The sequence below is a fragment of the Mustela nigripes genome, chromosome 1 (assembly GCF_022355385.1).
Source record: "Mustela nigripes isolate SB6536 chromosome 1, MUSNIG.SB6536, whole genome shotgun sequence".
Taxonomy (NCBI): Eukaryota; Metazoa; Chordata; class Mammalia; order Carnivora; family Mustelidae; genus Mustela; species Mustela nigripes.
The window spans coordinates 95,452,948-95,476,471 of NC_081557.1; the positions used below are offsets into that span (position 1 = coordinate 95,452,948).

Here is a 23,524-nt window from a genome sequence, read left to right on the forward strand (position 1 = left end):
GCGAGAGCGCTGACACCACGGACAGTGGCAAATGGTCCCTACAGATCGACTCCCACTAGCCCCCAACCACAGTCGGCAGCTAAACACTGACAGGCACACCACGGCTACCATCAGTCTCATGTTTGCTTTCACAATTTCCGTGGCTACTGTCCCCTGAGAAAACAGCACGGACACAGTGTTGGCTCACTGACCTGGGCCCTGTTGGTGTAGAGCACCTTCATGTCCTTCAGCTTGTCCAGACCCTTGCTGTAGCACACGATGGCTGCTTCATAGTCCCCTCTGGCGAAGGCTTCATTCCCCTTTTCTTTTAGGGCTGGGGGAACAGAAGTCGCACAGGTGAGGTCTCCCCACTCACTGGAAAATTCTCGCCTACTTTATTCCTCTGACTTCGCAATTCTACTTTGGAGAACATAGCTTCCATCAGTCCAAAGGAGACCTGTCTGTCACTTGCTTCTCCGCAGACATTTCACGATCAGACTTCCTAAGGGCTCTTTTTCCTCACACCCGTCCCAAGTTGCCCAAGGAGCTTCTCAGAAAAAGCAAATGTTTCTGGCACAAAACTCGGAATCTCTCCAAGCGGGCCACAAAGACCAAGTCTACACACTGAATGTCTCATAAACAGGGCCTGACAAGTCACTTGCTAGCACACGTGGACGTGTTCAGACCTGCAGCACGCACACCGCTGGGGGGTGCACAAGGGCCGGAGACATCCTGCACACGCGCCGCCCCCGCCACACACAACCCCTGTCTCCCCCTCCCTCCATCTCTCCTCTCCCTTCTCACACCTTTGTTTTCCTGTTTCATTTTCCGTTTTCACTTTTTCATCTGTTCCTCAGGTCAGCCCAGGGTACCTCCCCCTTCTGTCCCTCCCTACTGTCCCAGGACCACTCCTGACACTTGGTCTGCTCTGCTAAGTCCATCCAGATGCTTTGGAAAGAGGTCTGGTGGGGGCGGCTGACGAGGGCTCGGTCCCACTCCCTGCCTGTTGCGGCAGAGACAGGGACCGACACCACTCGTTTCTGCCTGGCCGGGTTCCACTGCTTCTGGCCCGTTACAAACCCCCTCACTGGGAATCTCGCTGTCCTCAAAGATCAGCAGGCACACTCATGATCTTTCTAGCACGAATCATCCCCGTTCTTGAAAAGTGAAGACTGACAGTTACCATCTGCTAAGACTTTGTTTTCCCTTCTTCTCCTGGCACGTTCTCTTGCATCCAACTCCATAGATGCCAAAAAGGCTTCTGACAGCAGAGTAATTTCAAGTATTAAAGAGAAAAATCCAAATACTATAATCAGTTCTTTAGCTCAAATTCAGAAGAAAGCTTTGGAGCCACACAGCTCATGCATATATATGTAGACACACACACACATGCTGAAGCAACTAAATGACATTTTCTTAATTTGACATTAAATGGTAATCTGTGTGATGTATTATTATACATGATGGCTATGTCTGTGCTTCAAATTTGAATTATGTCTTTTAAAAGAGTTTTTCTTTAAAGGCAGAATTTTTTGTTCCATTTAGCATAATGAGCTGCTGAGCTGGGCAACAGAGAAGCTACCTACATCCTTAGAGCAGCTAAGAGTAAATTGGGTGATAGAGAATAACTGAATTCAGTTTTCAAAAGATTGGCCGGGACAAAATACAGAAAAGCCTCTGAGTGCTGTCCCCTCTGACTAGTAAGAGAATTGGCCGAGCCGTTCTTTGTAAACCCAGAGGCTATAATTTAAGGGTCTGGAAGCTACAAGCAATAAACACTGACCCTAAATAAATAATACACATTAGGAAGAGAGATGCTGTCCTTACCTGAGCTTATCCCATCTGCATTCTGCAGGGCACCGGTTATCATGAAGACAAAACAAAAAAACAAATTTCAAAAACCCCTCTCTAATTTGTAAGTCTACAATCCCAAAATGCAGATCCATTACAAGTGGGGAGTATGGTTATTTCCTCTAACCATCAATACTAAAGGGCCCCAAATTCATAGGGCTTGCTTTAAATCAGGAGATAGGATTATGGGTACAGTTGTTACCAGGTGAGCAGGTCAAGGGACACCCCCACCCCCCCGCCGCCGCCGCTAGGGCTGTAGGAGTTGGAAATCTGAGGCAGAACACATTACCTTTACAGTACAGCTGAAATATTGGTCACAAACTCAGGGGGTGGGGAGGGTAAATTTTCATTAAAATAAACCCATTGTTTAAAGATGACTCAGAAAGACAAAAGAAAAAAAAATGAGAGTTTATACTTCCTTGTGGAAAATAAATCTAGTGAATCTAAAAAAACAAAAGATTATTCAGCCTCCCCAGAGAGTCTGAGATTAAACTGTGGCTTCCTCTGCTTCAAGGCAGACCTCTTCTGTGTATCTGCTTATGTAACTTCATAATAGAAAAAGAGACCTCCAGAGGAGCTTGCAGAGGACTGATCATGGTCTTGCTCAGAGTGGTCCGGCACCCGTCCTCCTCTTGGACTTCCTCTGTAAACAGTAGTCTCTTTTCTGTCTCCAGGATAGCTTTCTGCTGTACAAGAGGGTCATCAGAATTCATCTCTTGGATTAAACTGGCTGGAGGAGAAATCAGAGGTGAAATCATTTAAATGACGTTTTCAAAAGGAAAAGGCTTTGTTCACTAGAAAGGAGGGTGTAGAACATTCACGGGGAAGAACGTTTGTTTCTCTGGCTTTGTTGGGATATCATGGACACACAACATCATGTAAGTCGAAGGTACACAACTGTGATCATTTGATTCACGCATCTGTTGTGAAGTGATCCCACAATAAGGTTACTTAACACATCCATCTACTCATGTAATTACAGTATTTATGTGTGTGCTGAGAATATTTAAGATCTTTTCTCTTACTTTCAAGTATAAAATACAGTGTTTTTTAAAGATTTATTTATTTTAGAGAGTGAGCGAGTACAGGGGGAGAGGGAGAGAGAGAATTTTCAGCAGACTCCCCACTGAGCTTGGAGCCTGATGCAGGGTTCTATCTCAGGACCCTGAGAACACAGCCTTGACACACAACCAAGCACGGGATGCTTAGCTGAACGCGCCACCTGGGTGCCCCAGTATAAAATACCGTATTAACTACAGTCGCCATGTTGTACAATAGATCCCCTGGACTTAATCATTTTATAACTGAAGTTCGTACGCTTTGACCAACATCTCCCCATTTCTTTGTTTTCCCTCCAGTTTCACCAAGACGTAACTGACGCACATCACTGGGTAAGTTTTGGGCGTACCGCATGGTGGTCTGATTTACGTGCGTTGTGAAATGATTACAATAGGTTCAGCTAATATCCATCTTTTCTTATAGATAGGATTAAAAGGAAAAAAAAGGGGGGGGGGGAAAGTTTTCACCTCTCGATGAGAATTCTCAGGATTTACTTTCTTGACAACTTTCCAGTCTGTCTTACAGGAGCATCAGCTGTAATCACGGGGTTGTGCAACACATCCCCGGGACTGACTTCGAACCACCTCTGTGCCTTCTGACCACCTTCCTCCCATTCCCCCTGCAGCCACTGGTAACCGCACCAGTCTGATCTCCTTATGAGTTTGTTTAGATTTCACGTATAAGTGAGGTAAGTATTTGTCTCCTCTGACTTATTTCACTTAGCGCGGTGCTTTCAAGGTCCATCCATGTTGTCACAAATGTTAGGGTTTCCCCACTTTTTATGAATGAAGGAATGATATCCCGTTGTGTACCTGCACCACGACTTCATTTTGTGCTCATTCATAGACGGACACGTAGGTTTCCAGGTCTCGGCTACTGTAAATGATGCTGCTATGATCCTGGGGTTGCGGAGATCCTTTTCCAGATAGAGTTTCCAATTCCTTGGGTATACTTTGAAAAGTGGAATCACGGGATTGTAAGGTAGCTCTATTTTTTATTTTTTTGAGGAATCTCCACATGGTTTTCCACAGTGGCTGCACCCATTTGCATTCCCCCCACTGTGTACTTTTCTCCACACCCTCGCGAGCATCGCTGTCTCTTGTCTTTCTGGTGATGGCCAGGCTGAAAGGCACCCGTGATGTCTCAGTGGGGTTTTAATTTGCATTTCCCTAATGACTAGTGATGCTGAGCATCTTTTCATGTACTATGGGCTTTTCATATTATTTTCTTTGGAGATCTGTCTGTTTGGGTCCTTTGCCCATTTTTTAAAATTTTTTACTTTTTTTTTTTTTTTAATTTGACAGAGAGAGAGATGACAAGTAGGCAGAGAGGCAGGCAGAGAGAGAGAGGGAAGCGGGCTCCCCGCTGAGCAGAGAGCCTGACTCCGGGATCGATCCCAGGACCCAAGGACCACGACCCGAGCTGAAGGCAGAGGCCTTACCTCACTGAGCCACCCAGGCTCTCCTCCTTTGCCCATTTTTAATCAGGTAATCAGATTTTTGTTTTGTTTTGTTTCTTTGTATTGGGCTGTATGGGTTCCTCATATAGTTTGGATATTAACCTTTTATCAGATACATGGTTTGCAAATAGTTTTCCCATTCCTTAGGTTATCTCTTCCTTATTCTTTTCTTTTCTTTCTTTTTTTTTTAAAGATTTTATTTATTTATTTGAGAGAGAGAGCATGAGAGTGGGGTGAGGGGCAGAGGGAGAAGCAGACTCCCTGCTGAGCAGGGAGACCAACATGGGAGTCGATCCTGGGACTTTGGGATCATGACCCCAGCCAAAGGCAGACGCTCAACCGACTGAGCCACCCAGGCACCCCTCTCTTCCCTATTCTTAAAGAAGGTTCTGAATGGAAAGCAAAAATTAAAGCAATTAGAACCAATGAGAAAAAAAAATTAAAAAACAGGATTTGTTTTGCCTGGAAGAAGATGCAGGAGAATTTTACTCTGGCCTTCAAAGCAGTGTCAAGCTACTTATTTAATCCAACAACAATTTATGGAGAGCTTATTATGAGTTAGATATTACACAGAATGCTACAGATAACAAGGATGAATAAGAAAGATACTTATTTTTTAAGAGCTTCCAATCTTGTGTGGAGACAAAGGGGTACATTTCCGCTACCCTGGGACCACAGAACAGTCTTTAAAGCTATCCTTCCCCGTCTTCATGTCACTGCCCGTGCAGCTTAGATCCCATGATCCATCCTGTCTCCACACTGAACCCCCTTGCCCTCCCACCCCACGTGACAGACAAAACTCCAACTCCAGACCCAACTCCCCACTTTTCTAGGCCTTTATGATGGATGTGGAGGACTGACAAAGACAGATGGACACCAGGGAGAACCCATCCTAACCACCGGCTAGTCCAAAGTACCCGGCAATCCCATGGTTAGCCTCGCGTGATTGGAACGCCAATTCCAAGGCATTTCCCCCCCACAACACCATACGATTCTGACACTCCCTGGGTGTCCTACAAGTCAACTCAATTCTGACCCCATTGACCTGAGATAATGTCAGATCCCACAAGTTAATGGCTCTGTCCCCATGAGACGGCCCATTCCCCACCCCCCACTTCACATGCCAGTCCGGGTTGTCGCCTGCGCTTCTGACCTCACGGTTAGATCAGAGCGTCCTACAACCTCCTCCTCCTCCGGTTTGATTAATTTGCTGGACTGACTCACAGAATTCAGAGAATCTTTTACTTACTAGCTCATCATAAAAATCTTTTACTTACTAGCTCATCATAGACGTTTATCATAAAAGGCTATAACCCAGAAGAGCCAAATGGAAGGGATGTATAGGGCACGGTATGTGGAAACGGGGTGCGAAGCTTCCAGGCTCTCTGAGCGCACCTCTCTCCCAAAATCTCCGGTCACCAACCTGGAAGCTCTCTGATCCTGGTCCTTTTGGGGTTTTAGGGAAGCATCACTACATAGGTCTGATAAAAAAATAATTGTTGGCCATTGGCGATCAATTCAACTTCCGGCCCCTCTCCCCTTCCCAGAGGGTTGAGACTATCACAGAGTTGGTTCCCTGGCAACCAGCTCCCACCTTCAGGTTCCAAAGTCTCTCATTAATATAAGCTCAGGTGTGATTGAAAAGGGCTTGTCATGAATATAAAGATGCCTTTATCCGTATGATCACTTAGAAGTTCCAAGGATTTTGGGAGCTCTTTGCCAGGCACAGGGACAAAGAATACATATATATTTCTTACTATAAAGCACAGTATCACACCCAAACAAGTCATCCTATCCTTCTCCCATGGACTTTAAAAAACTGCCTCCAACCAAGGGAGCCCTTGGGCACTGTCGGTGGGAATGCAAACTTGTACCGCCCCTGTGGAAAAACAGTGTGGTGGTTCTTCCAAAAAATTAAAACTAGAATTACCAGAGGATCCAGTAATTCTACTACTACTGGGTATTTCCCCCAAAGAAAATAAAAACTAATTTGAAAAGACACATGCAGCTTTGTGTTTCTTACAGTATTATTTACAATAGCTGGATATGGAATATCACTCAGCCATCAAAAATGAATGAGATCTTGCATTTGCAAAAGCATGGATGGAGCCAGAGAGTATCACGCTAAGCGAAACCAGTCAGAGAAAGACAAATACCGTATGACTTCACTCATGCGGAATTTAAGAAACAAAAGGAACAAACAAAGACAAAAAGAGACGGACAAAAGAACCGGACTCTCAAGGACACAGGACAAACTGGTGGTTGCCCTCCTACCTCTCTGGCCATTGCTTTCTGGTCTCCTTTGCTTGCTCCTGCTTTCCCTGTCCTACCTACTTTCTAGACTGTGTGAGCCTCAAAGTTCTGCCTGAGCCCACTACTTTTTCTGGACCATTTCCTCCAGGTGGTCCTGTTCTCTCTCATGGTTCTAAATACCATTTATTAGCTGGGGCCTCCCAAAGGGACATCCCCCGCTCTGTGCTCTTCCTAGGCTCAGACTTGCAAAGCCAACTGTCCTCTGAACATCTACATGTGGTGTTGTGCTCACCAGTCCTGGCCTGCCTGTCCTCTTTCCCCTCAGACTGTTCCTCCCCCAAACGCCCCCTCTCTCAGCAGATGGCCAAACCATTGCCAAATTTGGGCATTCGACCCCAAAACTTTAAGGACTCATTCTTGAATCTTCGTTCTCCCTCTGCCCTTGCAGCCCTCACACTTGAAAGCTCGCCAAGTCAATCGTAAATATATCTTGAGTCCATTTACTCGTGCCCATTCCTGCTGCTACAGCTCTAAACCCAGCTGGCCTCTTTTCCCTGGAGTGCTGGAACAGCCCCTTGACGGGGGATCCCAGCATCTCCCCTCCAGTGTCCTTGTCTCCACATACACACAGTGGCCAGAATGACCTTTCTAAGGCGTAAATCTGATCACGTTCCTGCGCCGAGTCAACCGTCTAGCTGCTCAGAGGGTAAACATGAGTTCCCACTGTGGTTTCCAAGGTCTTCCCTGATTCATCCTTTCTTGACTCAGATGGGACCCCTCTATCCGTGATCTCGACTCTCCAGCCATACAGAGCTTTTATGCTTCCTGGTTCTAAAGAGCACCATGTTCTTGAACTTCCAGCTTTCCAACCTACTTTCTCCTCACTTTGAATCTTCTCTTGCCCTCTTCCCAGTGCCCAGCTCCTACTCAAACTTCAAGGAATTCCTGACAAGGACTGAAGTGTGACCCCCACCCCATTCGCAGGCTGATGCCCTCAAGCCCCAGTATGACTGTCCTGGCAGACATAATTAAGGTTAAATGAGGTCATCAGGATGGGGCCCTAAACCAAATGGACTGGTGTCCGTATTTTAAGAGAGGAAGAGACACATGGGATGTGTGCACACAGAGAAAAGACCCTGTGAGGACACAGTGAGAAGGAGGTCATCTCCAAGCCAAGGGAGAGACCTCGGGAGAAACCAAATCTGCCCATGTCTCGATCTCACACTTCCAGAACCAACTGTAGAAAGGAAATTTCTACTGCTTAAGTGGCATTTTGTTACAGCTGCCCAACCAGACTAATACAATTTGTAAGCTGCATTAGTGTCTCTTGTGTTTTGCAAATCTCTCTTTGTATCACACATCATCCTGGAGATTATTTGTTTCATATCTCTTCTCCCCACTGGGCTGCAGTCACCAGGAAGAAAGCTAATTCTTGGTTATCTTTACTATAGTCTCCAGGGCCTAGCAATGCTCAATACATAGCAAGAACCCAGGAAATGAGTGCATAGAACCTATACACATGGCTACACAAATTGAAACTAACTCTAAATGAAATACAATTAGAAACTCGGTTCCTGGGGTGCCTGTGGGTGCTCAGTGGGTTAAAGCCTCTGCCTTAGGCTCAGGTCATGATCCCAGGTCCTGAGATCAAGCCCTGCATCAGGCTCTCTGCTCGGCGGGGAGCCTGCTTCCTCCTCTCTCTCTGCCTATTTGTGATCTTTCTCTGTCAAATAAATAAATAAAATCTTAAAAAAAAAAAAGAAAGAAAGAAAGAAAGAAACTCGGTTCCTGGGTAGCACCAGCCACCTTTTAAAGGCTCATAGCTGCGTGCAGGTACTAGTGGACGGTGTAGACTGTAGCACATTTCCATCACCACACAGAGTTCTACGGGCCAGTACTAGTATAAATGGCACCCAAAGGGACTTTGAGCCTGAATGAAAGCGAGCCAGGTAAAGAAAGATGGGGAGGCAGAGGGAACAACAAAGGCAACTGCAGAGCGTGAACCATCAGGGGAACTGTGCGGAACTAGAAGCAGTCTGCTGCCCTAGGGAGAGGCAAGAGGTAAGGACAAGGTCACAGGAGGACTTAAGTCCAGGGGAAAGCTTGCAGTTTATTGTGGCTGTGGAGAGAATCCAAGCAGAGAAGTGTCTGGATCAGATTTGCATTTTAGATACCTTACTCTGTGGGGAGTGTAAGCCTGGAGGCAGGAGCAACAATCAGGGGGTTGTTGAAATAGTCTGGGTCAGAGAACCAGAACAAAAGAAGGGGGCAGGGAGGACAGGGTGGGAGAAAGAAGCCAGACTTGATGGCCACTTCAATGGAGGGTGAGAGCTGGCAGGAGTCCAAGGTGACCTGTAAATTTCCAACTAGTGGTACCGCCCACCCAGACTAGACCGAAAGGGAAGGTAGAAGCAGGTTTTATTTGGGAGGAGGACAGAAGGCTTTTGGACACACGGAGTTTGCAGTTTCTGTGAGTGCAGTGGATAGGATACCTGGCAAAGAGTCCGAAGCCCAGGGAAGAAGAAAGCATAGCCAACAGGGTCATGGAGTTGGTGAGTAAACAGGCTGTAGGCAAAATCACGTGCCTGGACTAGACCACCTGAAGAGAAAGGTGAGCAGCAGGCTGGCCAGAAGTCCATAGAACAACATTCAGGGATGGGCGGAGGACGGGCCCAGGGATGAACACAGAACACATGGTGGTTGTGTCTTTTATCAAATTACCTTAACTAGTTTTGAAACCATTTTAATTCTTTGGACCTGTACAGCCTGCTGGAAGGAGCACTTTCAACATATTTCTGTCTGATATGTAAGGTTGGTTTGATTGTTGGTTTGCTTGTTTCCATCATCACACAAGCTCCCTGAAGTCTGAATAGGAAACCAGCTGCTTTTAAATCTCTTGAATGGGATTTGTGGGATCAGAGGATGTCCTTTGAGATCCCACCTGGGGAAGGAGGGGTCTTCCTGTCTAGAGGCAGGGAGACAGGATAGTGACAACCATGAACCGTCCATATAACTAGACCGACACTGAGGGAAAGCCATTTGATTTTGCCTCTGCAGCTCAGAATCAGAAATGGCTCTGCCCTGAAACAAGAGGGATTCCACACAGATCAGTGAGGTTCCTGAGTGATCTCAAAGGGAACAGCTAGTTTCCTTTGATGTGAATCCTATACAGAAGGGGTCAAAATATGGAGAAGAGCTGTCAGCCTCAATTCCAACCAGAATGTTAACGGCTTCTCTGATACCAATTAACAGCCATAAAACACCACCCCAGGCTCTAATATTACTTGCTTCTCAATACCCTTTCTGTTTAATTTCAATTACATTTTCTCTTAGAGTCATAAACCTATCACGCAGCCCAGGAACTAGCTCAGACTCATCATTTCTCTCCAGTCACTCCACCTTGGTAGCACAGAATTTAATTTGTTTATGATTTTCTGGTACTCACTGATTTCATCCACATTTTTAAGAAATTTCTGCAAATCTTTCTCGTGATCGTCAGCCATTGTCAACCAGAGTACCTGGGGGAGGCAGCATAAGTGATGAAAATTAATAATAATAAAACACTAAGCGGAATTTGTCGAGCTCATTAGCCTTCTAAAACGAAGAGACAAGTGATTATTTTAAAGATGGATTTGTGTTCATAAATGTCACGAGTAACAGCAGGGTTATCTATTTCACTCTGGCTGCTGATAAGGCCAAGGGATACTCATTATTTGTGGTGATACTTCTGGAAAGCTGTCAGCCCTCCCTCCACAGGGAGAACTGCTCTGCAAAATGTTCCTCCACAGCCAACAACAGCCGCTGTGATTCAGGGACCTGGCATGAAGGAGGTCGAGAGACAGAGGCTGACAAGCTGGCAGGAATGGAGAGAACACCAGTGCCTGACTTTGGTCATGACAGGCCCTCCCAGCCAGAAGCCTGGACCTGGCCATGTGACTGGTAGCCAGGAGCTGGAGAATTTGCATGTAACCGTCCAAACTCGTTTAAACTGTAAGCCTCTGGCTTGTTTCTGAGGAGTGAAGAGAACCTGAAAACGGGCTGAAGGGAGCAGATCTTGATGGCACTGTGCACCAGCGTCTCTCCTGGCTAGGTTCTTCAGGTTTATTACTTCTCCGTGGTTTGTGGGTAAACAGGCCTCCGGGTATACCCAGGGGTTTCCAAAGTTCACCCACCGGCCATGAAAACCATCCTCAAACTTGTTGAATAAACAGAGTTCTTAGCTATAGCACCAAAGCTTCTCAGTCGGTCAACCTGTCAGGGAACCCGGGAATAAATACTTTTAAGACTCTCTCAGGGGTGATTCTGATTTACAACTAGGTTTAGTAGTAATGCAGTCGTGGAAGCACCTCTAAATGGAAATTTGAACTCGGCCATGAACAAAGTGGGAGTTACTTGACTCTTGAGACTCCACCAAATTCCAAGCTGTGTGACCTCAGCTAAAGTCGCCAACCTCTCTGAGCCTAACTCATTCTATGGAAAAGGTAACACGATCCAAGAGGACTCCCCAGGGGGTTAACTGAAGCACTGGGAACGCAAGGAGTGGTAAATGCGAGGCCCCCTTATCTACAAAACCGGGGCGGGGACGTGTGGCTTAACTAAATGAGCGATAGGGTTCCTTCCAGCTCTAACATAATAAGGCTCCCACGGAACTAAGGCCTAGTGAAGCGAGCTGACTTTCCCAAAGTTGCCGGTGCAGAAGGAAGGGTCAGCACTTGCCCGGGCAAGCGCAGGGGTGTAAGGTTGCACGACCGGAGCCGAACACACCGTCGGCCAGCAGGTGCACTCAAGGAAGCACTGCACCCGCGGTGCGCATGCGGGAGCCAGGCGACCCGCTCGCCTGGACGCCCCGCCCCGCCCAACGCAGAGGGGCGGGGCCGACGGCACCGTTGCCTGGCAACCACTCCGCAGCGTCCACCGGCTCCCATGCCCAAAGCTAGGACCCAGCTCGCGGCTGATACCGTCCCATCTGCTGCAGCCCACATTAGGGTCCTCTGCTCGGCGCTGACGGCCAGATCAGGACCACATCCCAGGGCAGACCCCGGGTCACCCCGACGCACTGACCTGACACACCCAGAGCCGGACAGGAAATGACGGCTGTGGGCGGGCGGTGACTGGCCGGGGGCGTGGCCAAGGCCCGGGGCGGGGCTGGGGCTTGGAGTGGGCGGGGCCCCGACGCTCACGTTGTGCGATGCGGCGTCTCGGCTGAGTTGGGACCCTGGCCGCTGGCTGGAAGCAGGAGCTCGGGGTGAGCGCGCTGGTCTCTGAGTCAAAGCCAGGTCTTCGCCTTTCTTTCTTCTAAGGATGGGTTATCACTCCCATTAGCTTACTATCCCTGGCCCAAAAAGGGGACAACCTTCAGTGTACTTGGGAGAAACAGGCTTGGGTGTGAATCCGGTTTTGCTTACTGGCAAGTGTGAGAAACTTCAGGGAGTTACGTAACCCTCTGATCTCCGGTGTCCTCGTTTACAAGCTGGAGAAATGGCCCGTAAGGGTTTTGGTTAAAGTGCCAGGCATCTAGTCAGTAGGAATACGTGGTAGTTATGATCCAGGGAGTCCTACGACTGGATGCAGAATGAGATGGTGGGCACGTGTCCACTTTGAACACATGCACACAGTCTTGAAGAGATTCCGGTCTGTTTTTCTTAAAAGTTCAGTGTTCTGTGTTGGATTAAAAGGGGGAGAAAAGCAGATTTTGGGGGAAACTTCATCTTGAGCTTAAGCTGATGTTCAGAAACACCTGGGACTACTAATTGGCAAATTGGGTGTTATTTCAGAAACCTGTTTGGTTGGGGCTGAGGAGCGCCCCCCGCCCGCCCCCCCCCCCGGGGTTTAAAACTTGCCAGGAGGGGAGAAGGGTTCAGGCATGGCCAACTAGATCCAACATTGGTTGAGTACAGTCTGTGGACTCTGTCCTGTGGGCTCGAGCTGGAGAATAGGGGGCTGCTTGATTGAAATCTCCAGAAGGCATTGGTCGCGTCACTCCTGCTTGGGAACACGGGGTGGAGCAGAGCGCAAAGGGGCTGGGAGTTCTCTTGGCCTCAGAGTGGGTGCAGCTGCAGTGGAGTCTTTCAGCATATCCCTCAGCTGCGGCAGGAGGCAGCGGGGCCTGGGGCACCCAGCAGGAGAGGCACAGCAGCTGTCCCCGGGGACCGAGATTGCTCCTGAGAATTAGCCAAGTGGAGGGTCCGGCAGAGGAGGTTTGCTTGTGCCAGCCACAGCCTGGAAATTCTCGGAAAGACACAGGTCACTTTACAGTGACCGTGGAGCCTGTGGGGACTGATGGAGACAAGAACCAGTCACAGGTTACCGCTATTAGTATCGCCTCTGGCTGAGAGCTCTTGAGCACATACAGGCATAGTCTCCAACTCAGGCTCCTTACTTGGCCGATGACAGTCTTAATTCCAAATCACTTACTTCCTATTCCACACCTCCTCACCACACTGAGGTCCCGGACTCCAGAGGGGCCTGCCCACCACACTCAGTCACACACTCATGTGTTGGTTGTGGGTGGTGTACAGCATGCCAGGTGCTGTGGAAAGCCCCCCGAACCCCCCGCGGTGTCCTTGACAAATGACAAATATTTATCATGCGCTGAGTGATCAGGAGCTTTAGAACCCATCAGCATGTGTTCAAATCTCAGCTCTCCATTTCTTAGCATCTATTAAAATATTGTTAAGTACCCCTGTGCACCTTTCTTAAGCTAGGTGCCCAAGAGCTTCCACTCTTCCCTCCTACTTTTACTAGCCACGTGACCTTGTCAAGGTCCTTCCTTAATCTCTCCATGTCTTAGTTCCCTCACCTGAAAAAATGAGGGTGTTAAGTAGTATCGATCTCACAGGACTGCTCTGAGAGGCACAGGAGTGTGAGAGGCACAGGAGGAGTGTCTAGACAGTGAAGGAGCATCAGGAAACGTTAAGAACTGTTTTTACTACCACTGTGATTAGTATGCGTTAGACCAGAGCTTCAGAACCTGGACTGTGCATAAGAATTACCTAAGGGTCTTGTTAAGTTGCAAATTTGGATTCATCGAGACTGGGTTCTGAGATTCTGCGTGATGCCTCATTGTGGACTGTGGGCCACACACTGATTAGCTCATGAACAATCTTCTCTTCGTGTTAGACGTATTTTTATAGTTAGAAGTAATTTTTTTTCTCCTTGAAGTCCTATTTCTATTTGACAACCGCTCCACATACTCAGAATACTACCTGAATACAGGATATTTTTATGCTTGAATGTCTTTTATTGATCATCCCATCCTAATTCTCTGCCACAGAAATATCAACAAGCATGTTTTTTTGCTTTAACCATAAGTCAGGGACAGAGTGCTTGTTTTTTGCTTTAACCATAAGTCAGGGACAGAGTGCCTGTCCTCAGTGAATTCACAGTCCAGTGAGGAAGGTAGATGCATAAACAGATTATTACAGAGTGAGTGGTGTGATAGGCACAGTGAAAGTCTAGTGCTTTCAGGGTAAAGGAGGAGGATGAAAGGGAAGTGAAAGCCCCATGGGAATAGGAATGTACATGGTTTGTGTGGAAGTTGAGCCTGTGTGCAATGCTCTGGGCAGAGCAGACATTTAGAAGCAGGAACCCTGTGTCATGGGTGAGAAAACAGACAAGTTTTAAGGCAAGAGTGGAGAGAGATGAGCCAGAGAAATAGGTATGGCACAGGGTCTCGAAGAGGGAAGCATAGGGAGAGCAGAAGGCAAGGAGGACCCCAGGCAAGAGCTGAGCAAAATACCTGGGCAGGAGGGCTGTCAAGGAGAGGGCAAGTGCCCACATGGATCTCTGTGGAGCCGAGACCTTGCTCCAAGCCCCAGCCCTCTGATCCAGCAGGATAACTAGACTGTGGATCTCTTGGGAGTAGGAATTGTGTTTTACTTTGTCTTAGTGTGCTTAGCACCTGACACTTAGTTGGAGCTAAATTTAGATTTGCCAAATAAGTGGTTTCTTGCTCTGTGTGGAGGAAGATTGGAGGAAGGCTCCAATCTAAGTTATTCTAGATCCTTCTAGGGGAAGGAATAAGGGTACTTACAGTTTCTCTGCATCAGCCTTCTCAGAGAAGTTGATTTGGAGGGCAAACATTGTTACAGCCACAAAATATGTTTCAGGGTAAATGTACTTGACAGATTGATCAAAATGTCAGAGGGGTAATCCCTGGCTAGTCATTGGGCTGTCTCCAATGATTCCAGTATTCCCCTGCACACACAGTAGGCTCTTACTTCCCTGTTAACAGGTGATTCGCCTTGTTCAGTGCTGTGTGGGAAGAAGTGAAGAGGGCAGAAACCTTTAGGAGCCCATGCGTGACTTACAGTATATAGTCAACCCTTCCCCTGCCCCAGCAACGAGGGAGTGGAGGCTGTGTCTGCTTGAGTCTCTGAGTAAGAGGACATGTCTAGGTCCAATGGGCATATAGCATGAATGAGCAGAGCAATAGACCCTTTTTGTTTTAATCCACAAATATTTTGGACCTCTTTGTTAACGCAGCATGACACAGCCTTTCATGTCGAATACAAGCGCTCAGACTCTTGAAGTTCACTTGCTACAGTGACAAAATCTAGGGACCATGTGCCCAGGTGTGCAGATTACGATCGATTACGATCGTTGTGACTTACATTTTAAGAGTCAGTGTCTGCATTTTCATACATGTTCGTTTTTGTAAACATAGAGGAAAAGAGACATTTGAACCGTATGTGCCTCACATTTCAAGTTTATCCCTCCTGGAGAACCTTCATGAATCGTACTTTCCCAGTGGCTGCTTCCACCCAGCCTAGATCCCTTTTGTGGTAAACAAGTTTTACTCTTTCTTTATAAAAATTCCTCATCAAATTTGGAAAAAAGTCCTCATAAAAATTGGAGAACATTTGGCCACCTTCCACTATGCAGTATATTGGAGACCTGGAGATTATTTTAAGTTGTCTCTTTTCTCTGTTTTCCTTTTGTGTAAATGATTCTAGCTGTTTGCTTTTTCTCATCAATCATACTTTATAAGCTTAGGAGAGATAAGAAATCTGCCTCCACCACCCCCCCACCCACCCCCAGGACAGCCGCATGCAGAATGAAGGGATCCTGCCTTTGCCTGCTGGCATTAAAGGGTGCAGACAAGGTCAGCTCAGAGCCAGGAGCCACACCGTGAAGGTGTCCCATTGGACAAAATTCCTCATGTAGATGCTGGGCCCACAGTTCTTCTGGTAGCTTTGGCCTCAGGATTGAGCAGGGGAGGAGGTGGGGGGAATTTGGCGCTATTTCTTCTCTCCCTGAAGGGAATTCAGAAATCACATTTGATAGTTCCCCCAAACATATGTCCTTTAATTAAAAAAAAAAAAAAATAGCTAACGTTTTTGCTTCTTGGTCTTTTCTCTTTCAGTTCCTGCCTGATGGAGGATGAAGAAATGATTTCAAGATCCAGTCACAGCTTTCATCTTGTGTGCCCACAGAGGGTAAGTCTTCCTTGGGATGTCTATGTGTAATTAATGACACCACAGTTATTAACAACAACAATAAAAAACAGTATGTTGGTGACCAGCCTGGCCGAGGTGCTGCAAGTCAGGTGTCGCTCTTAGTCCTTTTCTTGCATTAGTGAACTTCCGTCTCTCACAACCTGGCAAGGTCCCATTTCACAGATAAGGAAATGCACAGATAAGGAAATACGGGAGGTGATGGGACTTGCCATAAGGGAAGCCAAGATGTGAACCCTGGTCTGAGCGGCCCCCCAGTTTGTTCTATCCATCTCAGCACCCTGCCCCCATATCGCCCTTCGCAGAGGGCTCTGTCTCCAAGGCCTGAGGGCAGCGGCCCTCCTGGGAACCTTCCGCCCTAGCTCTGCCTTCTGGATATTCGCACTTCCCTCCAGGGCGCTCTGTCTGCTGCACGGGCTGGTCCAACCCTCCAAACTTACAGGGTGCCTCTCTCTAACAGCTGGAGAGCTGTGTCACCCACTCCAGTAAAAACAGGGCGACTCCTGCCATGTTCTCCTTTGGAGGCTTCCTGTGGGTCTCAGGGCTCCTCTGCCTGGAAAGGGACTGGGCTGCAGACATTTAGGTCCTGGTGGAACCCACTCTGCCTAGTGTGGAACCACACTGCCACCATGTGGGCACAGTGGATCTGCTGGGACCACCACAGAGGCAACCCTTTCACCCAGTGTTCGCGCATTTATTTAATGTTTGTTGAGAACGGATGATGTTTCGCGGACTTGGCTAGGCTCCTTCTATTGCTGCTGCTGCTGCTGAGTTTCCTTCTGTGGGTAGTGAATTCAGTGATGGCAACGGTCTAGGCTCTAGTGAGCGTTTGCATTTCTTCTTTGTTCATTTGGGGTACTTCCCCCCAGCGGTGATTATAAAGAGATGTCAGCTTTGGACAGTGGGATTTCCTTTGCCTCCAAGGTTTCGGGGATGAGAGGGCACTTAGGGAAATGTAGGACTTTGAGTTACTTATTGTCCTGATATGGGCTCCATCTCAATTGTTGGGAAAGAGGAGGGATGTGTATTTCCAGCACATGCCTTTGCTGCTTTTTGTATTAACAGGTAGATAGTGTATTAAAAGCCTATCCTAGAAACTTAGAAAATAGAGAAAAACAGAAAATTATGCCTGACCTCTTTACCCTGAAACTATTGCTATTCATATTTTGAGGTACTTCCTCTGCTTTTTTTTTCCTGCATTTTTTTTTTGCAATGATGTAACTGTGCTTATGTATGATTTTTTGTTTTACTTTATTGTACAGCATGATATCATCATAATGGCAACAGATGATCCATTCTGAGCACCCAGGATGCCCCATGCTCTTTACTAGAGTTTTTATTTTTAAAATTTAATTAATTAATTTATTTTTGTTAACATATAATGTGTTATTTGCCCCAGGAATACAGGTCTGTGAATCATCAGCATTACACAATTCACAGCACTTACCATAGCACATACCCTCCCCAGTGTCCATCACCCAGGCCCCCACCCCCCAGGAACCCTCAGTTTGTTTCCTAAGATTAAGCATCTCTTATGGTTTGTTTCCCTCCCTGGTCACTTCTGGTCTTATTTTCTCCCTCTGCATTCCCCCTCGCCCTGCCTCTCAAATTCCTCATATCAGAGAGATCATATGATAGCTGTCTTTCTCTGATTGACTTACTCACTTAGCATAATACCCTCTAGTTCCATCCATGTCGTTGCAAATGGCAAGATTCTGTGTTTTTTGTTTTTTTGATGGCTGCATAGTATTCCATCGTGTGTGTGTGTATTATATATATGTGTGTATGTATATATGTGTATGTGTATGTGTGTATATATATGTTAGACTGGTGAATAGGACAGGGCCATACACTTGATTTTGGGTATATTTTGGTCTGTTAGAAGAAACTGCCTCCCAAAATTTTGAGGAAAAAAAAACTTTTATATATACAAAAATAAGGGTAAGCATGATGAATGGGTGAAAATTAAAAAAGATTCTAAAAAAGGAATTGATAAGATATGATGTTGGTTGAAAAAAAAAAAGGAAAGAATGTGATCAGGCTGGACACTAGAACAAAGCCATGTGTGAGAGTATAAGGTATATTTTGATCTGTTAGAAGAACCTGTATCCCAAAATTTTAAAGAAAGAAGAACCTCTATGTATACAAAAACTAAGGTTAAATACAAAATATAAGGTTAAATACAATGAAGGGATAGAATAGGACTATAACTATGAAAATTAAAAAATATTTTTAAAAGCATTTTGATAAGATAAAATAGTTAAAAAAGGTTAAAATAGGAAAGAGGGAAAAATTTTTAAAATAGAATAAGAAAAAATTAAGAAATTAAAAAAAATTAAAAAACTTTAACATTGGAAGACTAAGGAATCATGGGGAAAAAGCCATGAATTCTATGTGCTGGAGTTCTGTAGTTCTCATTGATCCGTAAACTTGGTCTTGGCTGGATGTTCTTGTTGATGTTCTGGGAGCGAGGCCTGTTGCAGTGATTCTCAAATGTCTTTGCTGGAGGCGGAATTCCACGGCCCTTGCCAGGGGCCAGGCTAAGTAATCTGCGCAGTTTTGGTCTGGGGAGCTTTTGTTCCCTGATCGCTTTCCGTACTGCTTTGGAGGACGGGAATGAAGATGGCGGCTGCCCAGTCTCCACCCTGGGGGCGCCGAGAGCTCAGGGCCCCCCTCCTCAGTGTGCCCTCAGAGAAAAGCCATCAGTCCCTCCTGTCTCCCTGGTCTCTGGCCCACGCTCCGAGCTCACCCGGCCTGTGACCGAGCATTTCTGTCTCTGGCGCACGGCCAGTTTGGAGTCTCCAAACCCAGCAGATTGCTGCCACGTCCTCCCCTGCGGCTTCTCCTGGAGGAGCAAGGTGGGGGTCTCCCCAGATCTGCCACCTGTGGGGTCCCTGCTCAGAGAACAGTGGCCTGACTGTACCTCGGATCATGATTTAAGGTAACCCCAAACTGAGAGCCTCCCCCTGCTCCGTCTCTGCAGTCGGCTTCCCCGCTCTGATACCTGGGAACTCTGCCACAACTCAGGCGCCCCCGGTCTTTCTGTGACCCCCATGGGTCCTTAGACCATGCTATTAGCCCCCAGAGCGACTTCCTTCAGTGGAGCTAACTTCCAAAAGTTCCAATTTTGTGCTGTGCTGATCTACCACTTGCCGGGAGCCGGCGCCTCCCCCAACAGTCTATCTTCCCGTAGGTCGCCTCGGATTCACTTCTCTTCACGGTCTACCTTCCAGGAAGTGGTCGACTTTCTGTTCCTAGAATTGCTGCTCTTCTCTTTGATCTCCTGTTGAGTTTGTCGGTGTTCAGAATGGTTTGATAACTAACATGCAGAACTCCTGGGACCCGATGATATTTAGGTCTCCTACTCCTCCGCCATGTTGCTCCTGCTAGAGACTTATATGTTATCTCATGAAGCCATTTGGCAATCTTAGGAGGTGGTATTATTATCCCTCTGTTAATAGATAAGATAACTGAGGCTCAGAGGGGATCCCTACACCTCTTCCTCTCATCAGTCTGTAGCTGACCGCTGTGTTGTTGGAGTAATGTTCATTTCATACCTGCGTTGCCTTCCATGCATCCATGCACCTGTATGCATTGCACCTAATTCCTCGCCCTCCTTTTAGATCTCTATTTGCCGCTAATCTTTCTTTGTGTGTGTGGATATAAATATTGCTGTCACAAGGCTCTCTAAATAGAACTTTTTATATATCTAGGATTAATTTCTTAGGGTGGCTTTTCAGAAGTGGTTCTCTCAATCAGGAGTTTGAACTTTTTATGACTGTGGATATTTTTTAATTGCCTTTCAATGGGGTTGCACACATTTGTACACATTTGCCCTGTAACTAGAAGTATATGGGAATGCCAGTTTCACAGCATCCTCACCAGCTCTGAGTGTTGTTGTTGTTGTTTCGCTCTAAAAGATGATAGGGCATCTGGCTGGCTCAGGGGTTAGAGCATGCAACTCTTGATTTCATGTCTTACGTTTGAGCTCCACATTGGAGTAGAGCTTACTGGGGGGAAAAATGTTGATAAATGGTCTGATAAGAAAATCTCTGATATGTGGATTTCTTTGCATGTCTTTCATCATTAGAGAGGGTGAAACCGCTCTTACTTCTCACCACTATGCAGGCACTTTCTGTTTCCTTTGCATTCTGAGAGCATCTTTGCTACCTTGGATCCTTTTAGATCAGAGGTTCTTAACCTAGGGTCCAGGGACTCTCCCAGGGGGTCTGTGGATAGAATTCAGGGAGTCTGTGAACTTGTTTGGGAAAATAAATCTTTATTTTTATAAACTTGTCCCTGAGGTAGCACTCCTTCCATCCCATGGTGAATGCAGGCAACAAACCATTGTGTTAGCAGGAGCAGTGGTATCATTTATACTCAGCAACACTTGGAAATTACAGTAGTGACTAGACATGAAGCTTAGAACATGTGTTTGGATGTGTTAATAAACAAACACATTTATTGCCACATCACACATTTGTTTATAAAATATTTTGATCATTGTATTTCAGTATCATTGTTTTCCTCTGCAATTCCTTGGGTTTTTTTTTTTTTTTTAAATAAATACATTGAATTTTAAAATGCTCTTCTGAGAAGAGATCCATAGGTTTCACTTGACTTCTGGTGGGGGTCCTAGCAAAAGTAAAATTGAAAACTCCTGTCCTACAAATCTTATCATAGTAGAATTCTAAGTGATTACATACTACGGCTCCAGGGAGAGGTCAGTTTCTCTCTCGTGAGTGTTCACTGGACCTAGTGATTCACTTCTAAATAGCAGCGTACAGAAAGGGAAATATTAACTTCACAGTTGAGAAACCTGCAGACACCTCCTTATCCAGGTGACCAAGGTGACGAGTCATGTTGATGTCATGCATCCATGATATGATATGATGATGAGGGCACTTGTCTCTGCGACATTTTCCTCCCCCAGTCTGTAACTCAGATCTAGCCATGAGCACATGCCAGACAACCCAGATTCAGGGACATTCTCCAAAATACCCGATCAGCATTCTTCAAAAGAATCGAGGTCACGGAAATCAAGGAAAGGCTGAGAAGCAGCCACAGATGGGTCAGCCTCAGGAGACCGACTAAAGGCAACACACCCTTCTCAGCCGCTTGCACTGCTGAGGCGGACATGGTGCAAGATGGTCATGGTACATCTCATGCCAGCAAGCGGGAAGGTACTCGGAAACCATGAGGTCATTTACGAAAGACACAGAAGCCAGCTTGAAAGGTTCTCACTGAGGGTCCAGACAAGGGACAATACAAGCATCAAGATAAATAATGAGAGTAACAACCCACTGAAAGAAACTGAAAACCATTAATTGACACTGATATAAATAAAGGATAACTCGATCAAAAGTTTGCTAAGGCAAAGGATATTTACAACTTTAAATACTTCCTGTATATAAAGTCCTCAATTAATGCTGTTTACTACAACAATGGACAAATGCTTATTAACTACGAAGGGGAAAGGAGGAACTTTCCAGTGGAGAGGGTTGGCAGACATCACCTTAATTAAGTGATCAGAGTGCACATCCTCCTCAGATAAAGGGGAATGGAAATTGTGTGCCACCTTACAGGATGCAGTGAGAAAAACCCATTACCACCTCTGTGATATGCCAAATCAAAGAGGCATTGCCTGACTTGACTTGTGAGAAAATTTCACACAAACCAAAATCAAGGGACTTCTTACAAAAGAAATGGCCTGTACCCTCCAAAAAGATCAAGGTCATGGTACACACTAAAGGATAGATCTTCTGGATTGGAAAAGATGAGGGTCATCATGAAGCTAAATGAAATGTGGATTCCTGGAGTAAATGATGGACACACCAAAATGATTTTCATTTTGCTTTAGAGATCATTAGTGAAACAGCTGGAGAAATTTGAATAAGGACTGCAGATCGAACAATAGTATTGTATCAATGTTAATTTCTTGATTTTGACTTTGGTTGTGGTTAGGTAGGGGAGGGAAGGTCCTTGATTGTATGAAATAGTAAAATATTTGCAGATGATGGGATATCAGGCCCGAAACAAATGGGTCAGTAAAAAGAAACGTCTTTGCATTGTACTCACCACTTTTATATAAGTTTATGGTTATGAATGGGAGGAGCTGTGGCTTTTTTTTTTTTTTTTTGTGGTCATTTTTTTCAATGCATTAAAATGTGGCTTTTTTTTTCCAGTCTACCACAATTTCCAAAACAGAACTCTTGTTTCCAGCCCTTAGTATGCTTCTTCCTATCTAGAAAATGGCCCCAGACATCTGCCATCTTGCTTAAGGCAAAGACCCCTTTGTGTCAAACCCTCCCTCTAACCCACCAGCAAGTCCTACCAAGTCTAGCTCTAAAGCAGGTCTTGAACTTATTCCCTTTCCATTGCTCGTATTCCCTCCCCCCGCCAAGTCACCACCTTCGTGAAGCTGTGAAGGAGCTGTTGTGGGAGGCCACTAGCTTGTGTATCTGCCAGTGGCTCGGGATCCAAAAGATTGCTGATGGGCCGCTGCCCTGGAGTGGAGCTTGGGGGAGATGCACCGGAACTCACTGAGGCCCTTGGCATTTGTCCATCAGTACACGGGACTGCACACTGTCCAGAAGAAAGTAATGGACACGATGTCCCTTCTGCCTTCTACCGTCACATGAGCACTTCTTTTGGCCAACTCTAGTTGGAACCATCCAAGGAAGGGAGTTCTGGGAAATGCCATCCCTGATGTAACCATGGCAACAGAGCACATCACCAGCCCTGACCAACCTCAAGTGGCCACCCGCTGCTCCAGCACATCACAGAGCTGTTTTCCTTTGTTGCGTGGCATTCGTTCCTAGTTGTTATCATCTAATTCAGTCACCGTGGCATTCTCTGCTTCCAAATTATCTCAGGACAGTATGGCGCTCATTTGTCCTCAGCACAGACAACAAGGAGTGGCATGTGGTGTGGAATAAATGTCCCGCACCCTTGACTTTCATAATTCCTATTTTTGGACCTGTTGTTTAAAACACCCTGTTTCCACATGGTAATTTATTTTATGAAATAAAAATTAATAAAATTCTTTTGCGTTTGAGTTAACAAACAAACAAACAACAAACAAGCCCTCCCACCCAAATAGACTTAAATAAAGGGAAATGCATTGGTTCATGGAGTGGAAAAGTCCAGAGACTCTCTCAGGCACAGCTGAATCCAGGGGTCTCCAATGCCACTGAGATTTGTTCTGCTTCTTGTGTGTTGGCTTCAATCTCAGGCAGTCTTTCCCCCAAGGGTGGCACTGGAAGACTTACCTTCTATTGGGTTCATTGAAAATAGAGCTGACTTTTGCCAGTAGTTTCAATAAAAGTCCTGGGAGTAGAAGGGAATTGTCTCTTCCCAAAAATGAAGGTGCCGTTGAGAGCAGAAAGGAACATGGGTGCTTGCTGGGCAGATATATTTGTTTACTACAGCTTTGTTGTAGGGATTAAGGGTTGAGATTGTGAAGTTT

The 23,524-nt window shown here is 46.2% G+C and overlaps 1 protein-coding gene and 1 long non-coding RNA gene across 11 annotated transcripts in view; one reads left to right on the plus strand and one right to left on the minus strand.

Annotated features, from left to right (window-relative positions):
* The window catches only part of TTC12 (tetratricopeptide repeat domain 12), a 44,051-nt gene extending 32,364 nt beyond the window's left edge, over positions 1-11,687 (minus strand). For 2 of the 6 annotated variants that reach the window (XM_059416840.1, XM_059416813.1), the window contains exons 1-6: positions 11,663-11,687; positions 10,047-10,119; positions 2,397-2,560; positions 1,807-1,828; positions 1,163-1,240; positions 192-313 (exon numbers count right to left, since the gene is read on the minus strand). In XM_059416840.1, coding sequence (XP_059272823.1) covers positions 192-313; positions 1,163-1,240; positions 1,807-1,828; positions 2,397-2,560; positions 10,047-10,104 — 444 coding nt within the window. In that variant the 5' untranslated portion in view covers positions 10,105-10,119; positions 11,663-11,687. Of the gene's footprint in view, positions 1-191; positions 314-1,162; positions 1,241-1,806; positions 1,829-2,396; positions 2,561-10,046; positions 10,120-10,773; positions 10,853-11,662 lie in introns of those variants that run through there. The other 4 variants (XM_059416824.1, XM_059416832.1, XM_059416856.1 and 1 more) reach the window with 4 other exon arrangements.
* A 77-nt stretch (positions 11,688-11,764) lies between these two features.
* LOC132028247 (uncharacterized) overlaps positions 11,765-23,524 on the plus strand; it is a 41,276-nt gene continuing 29,516 nt past the window's right edge. For 4 of the 5 annotated variants that reach the window (XR_009407379.1, XR_009407386.1, XR_009407380.1 and 1 more), the window contains exons 1-2: positions 11,773-11,877; positions 15,966-16,038. This is a non-coding gene — a long non-coding RNA (uncharacterized LOC132028247). Of the gene's footprint in view, positions 11,878-15,965; positions 16,039-23,524 lie in introns of all 5 variants that reach the window. The other variant, XR_009407383.1, reaches the window with a different exon arrangement.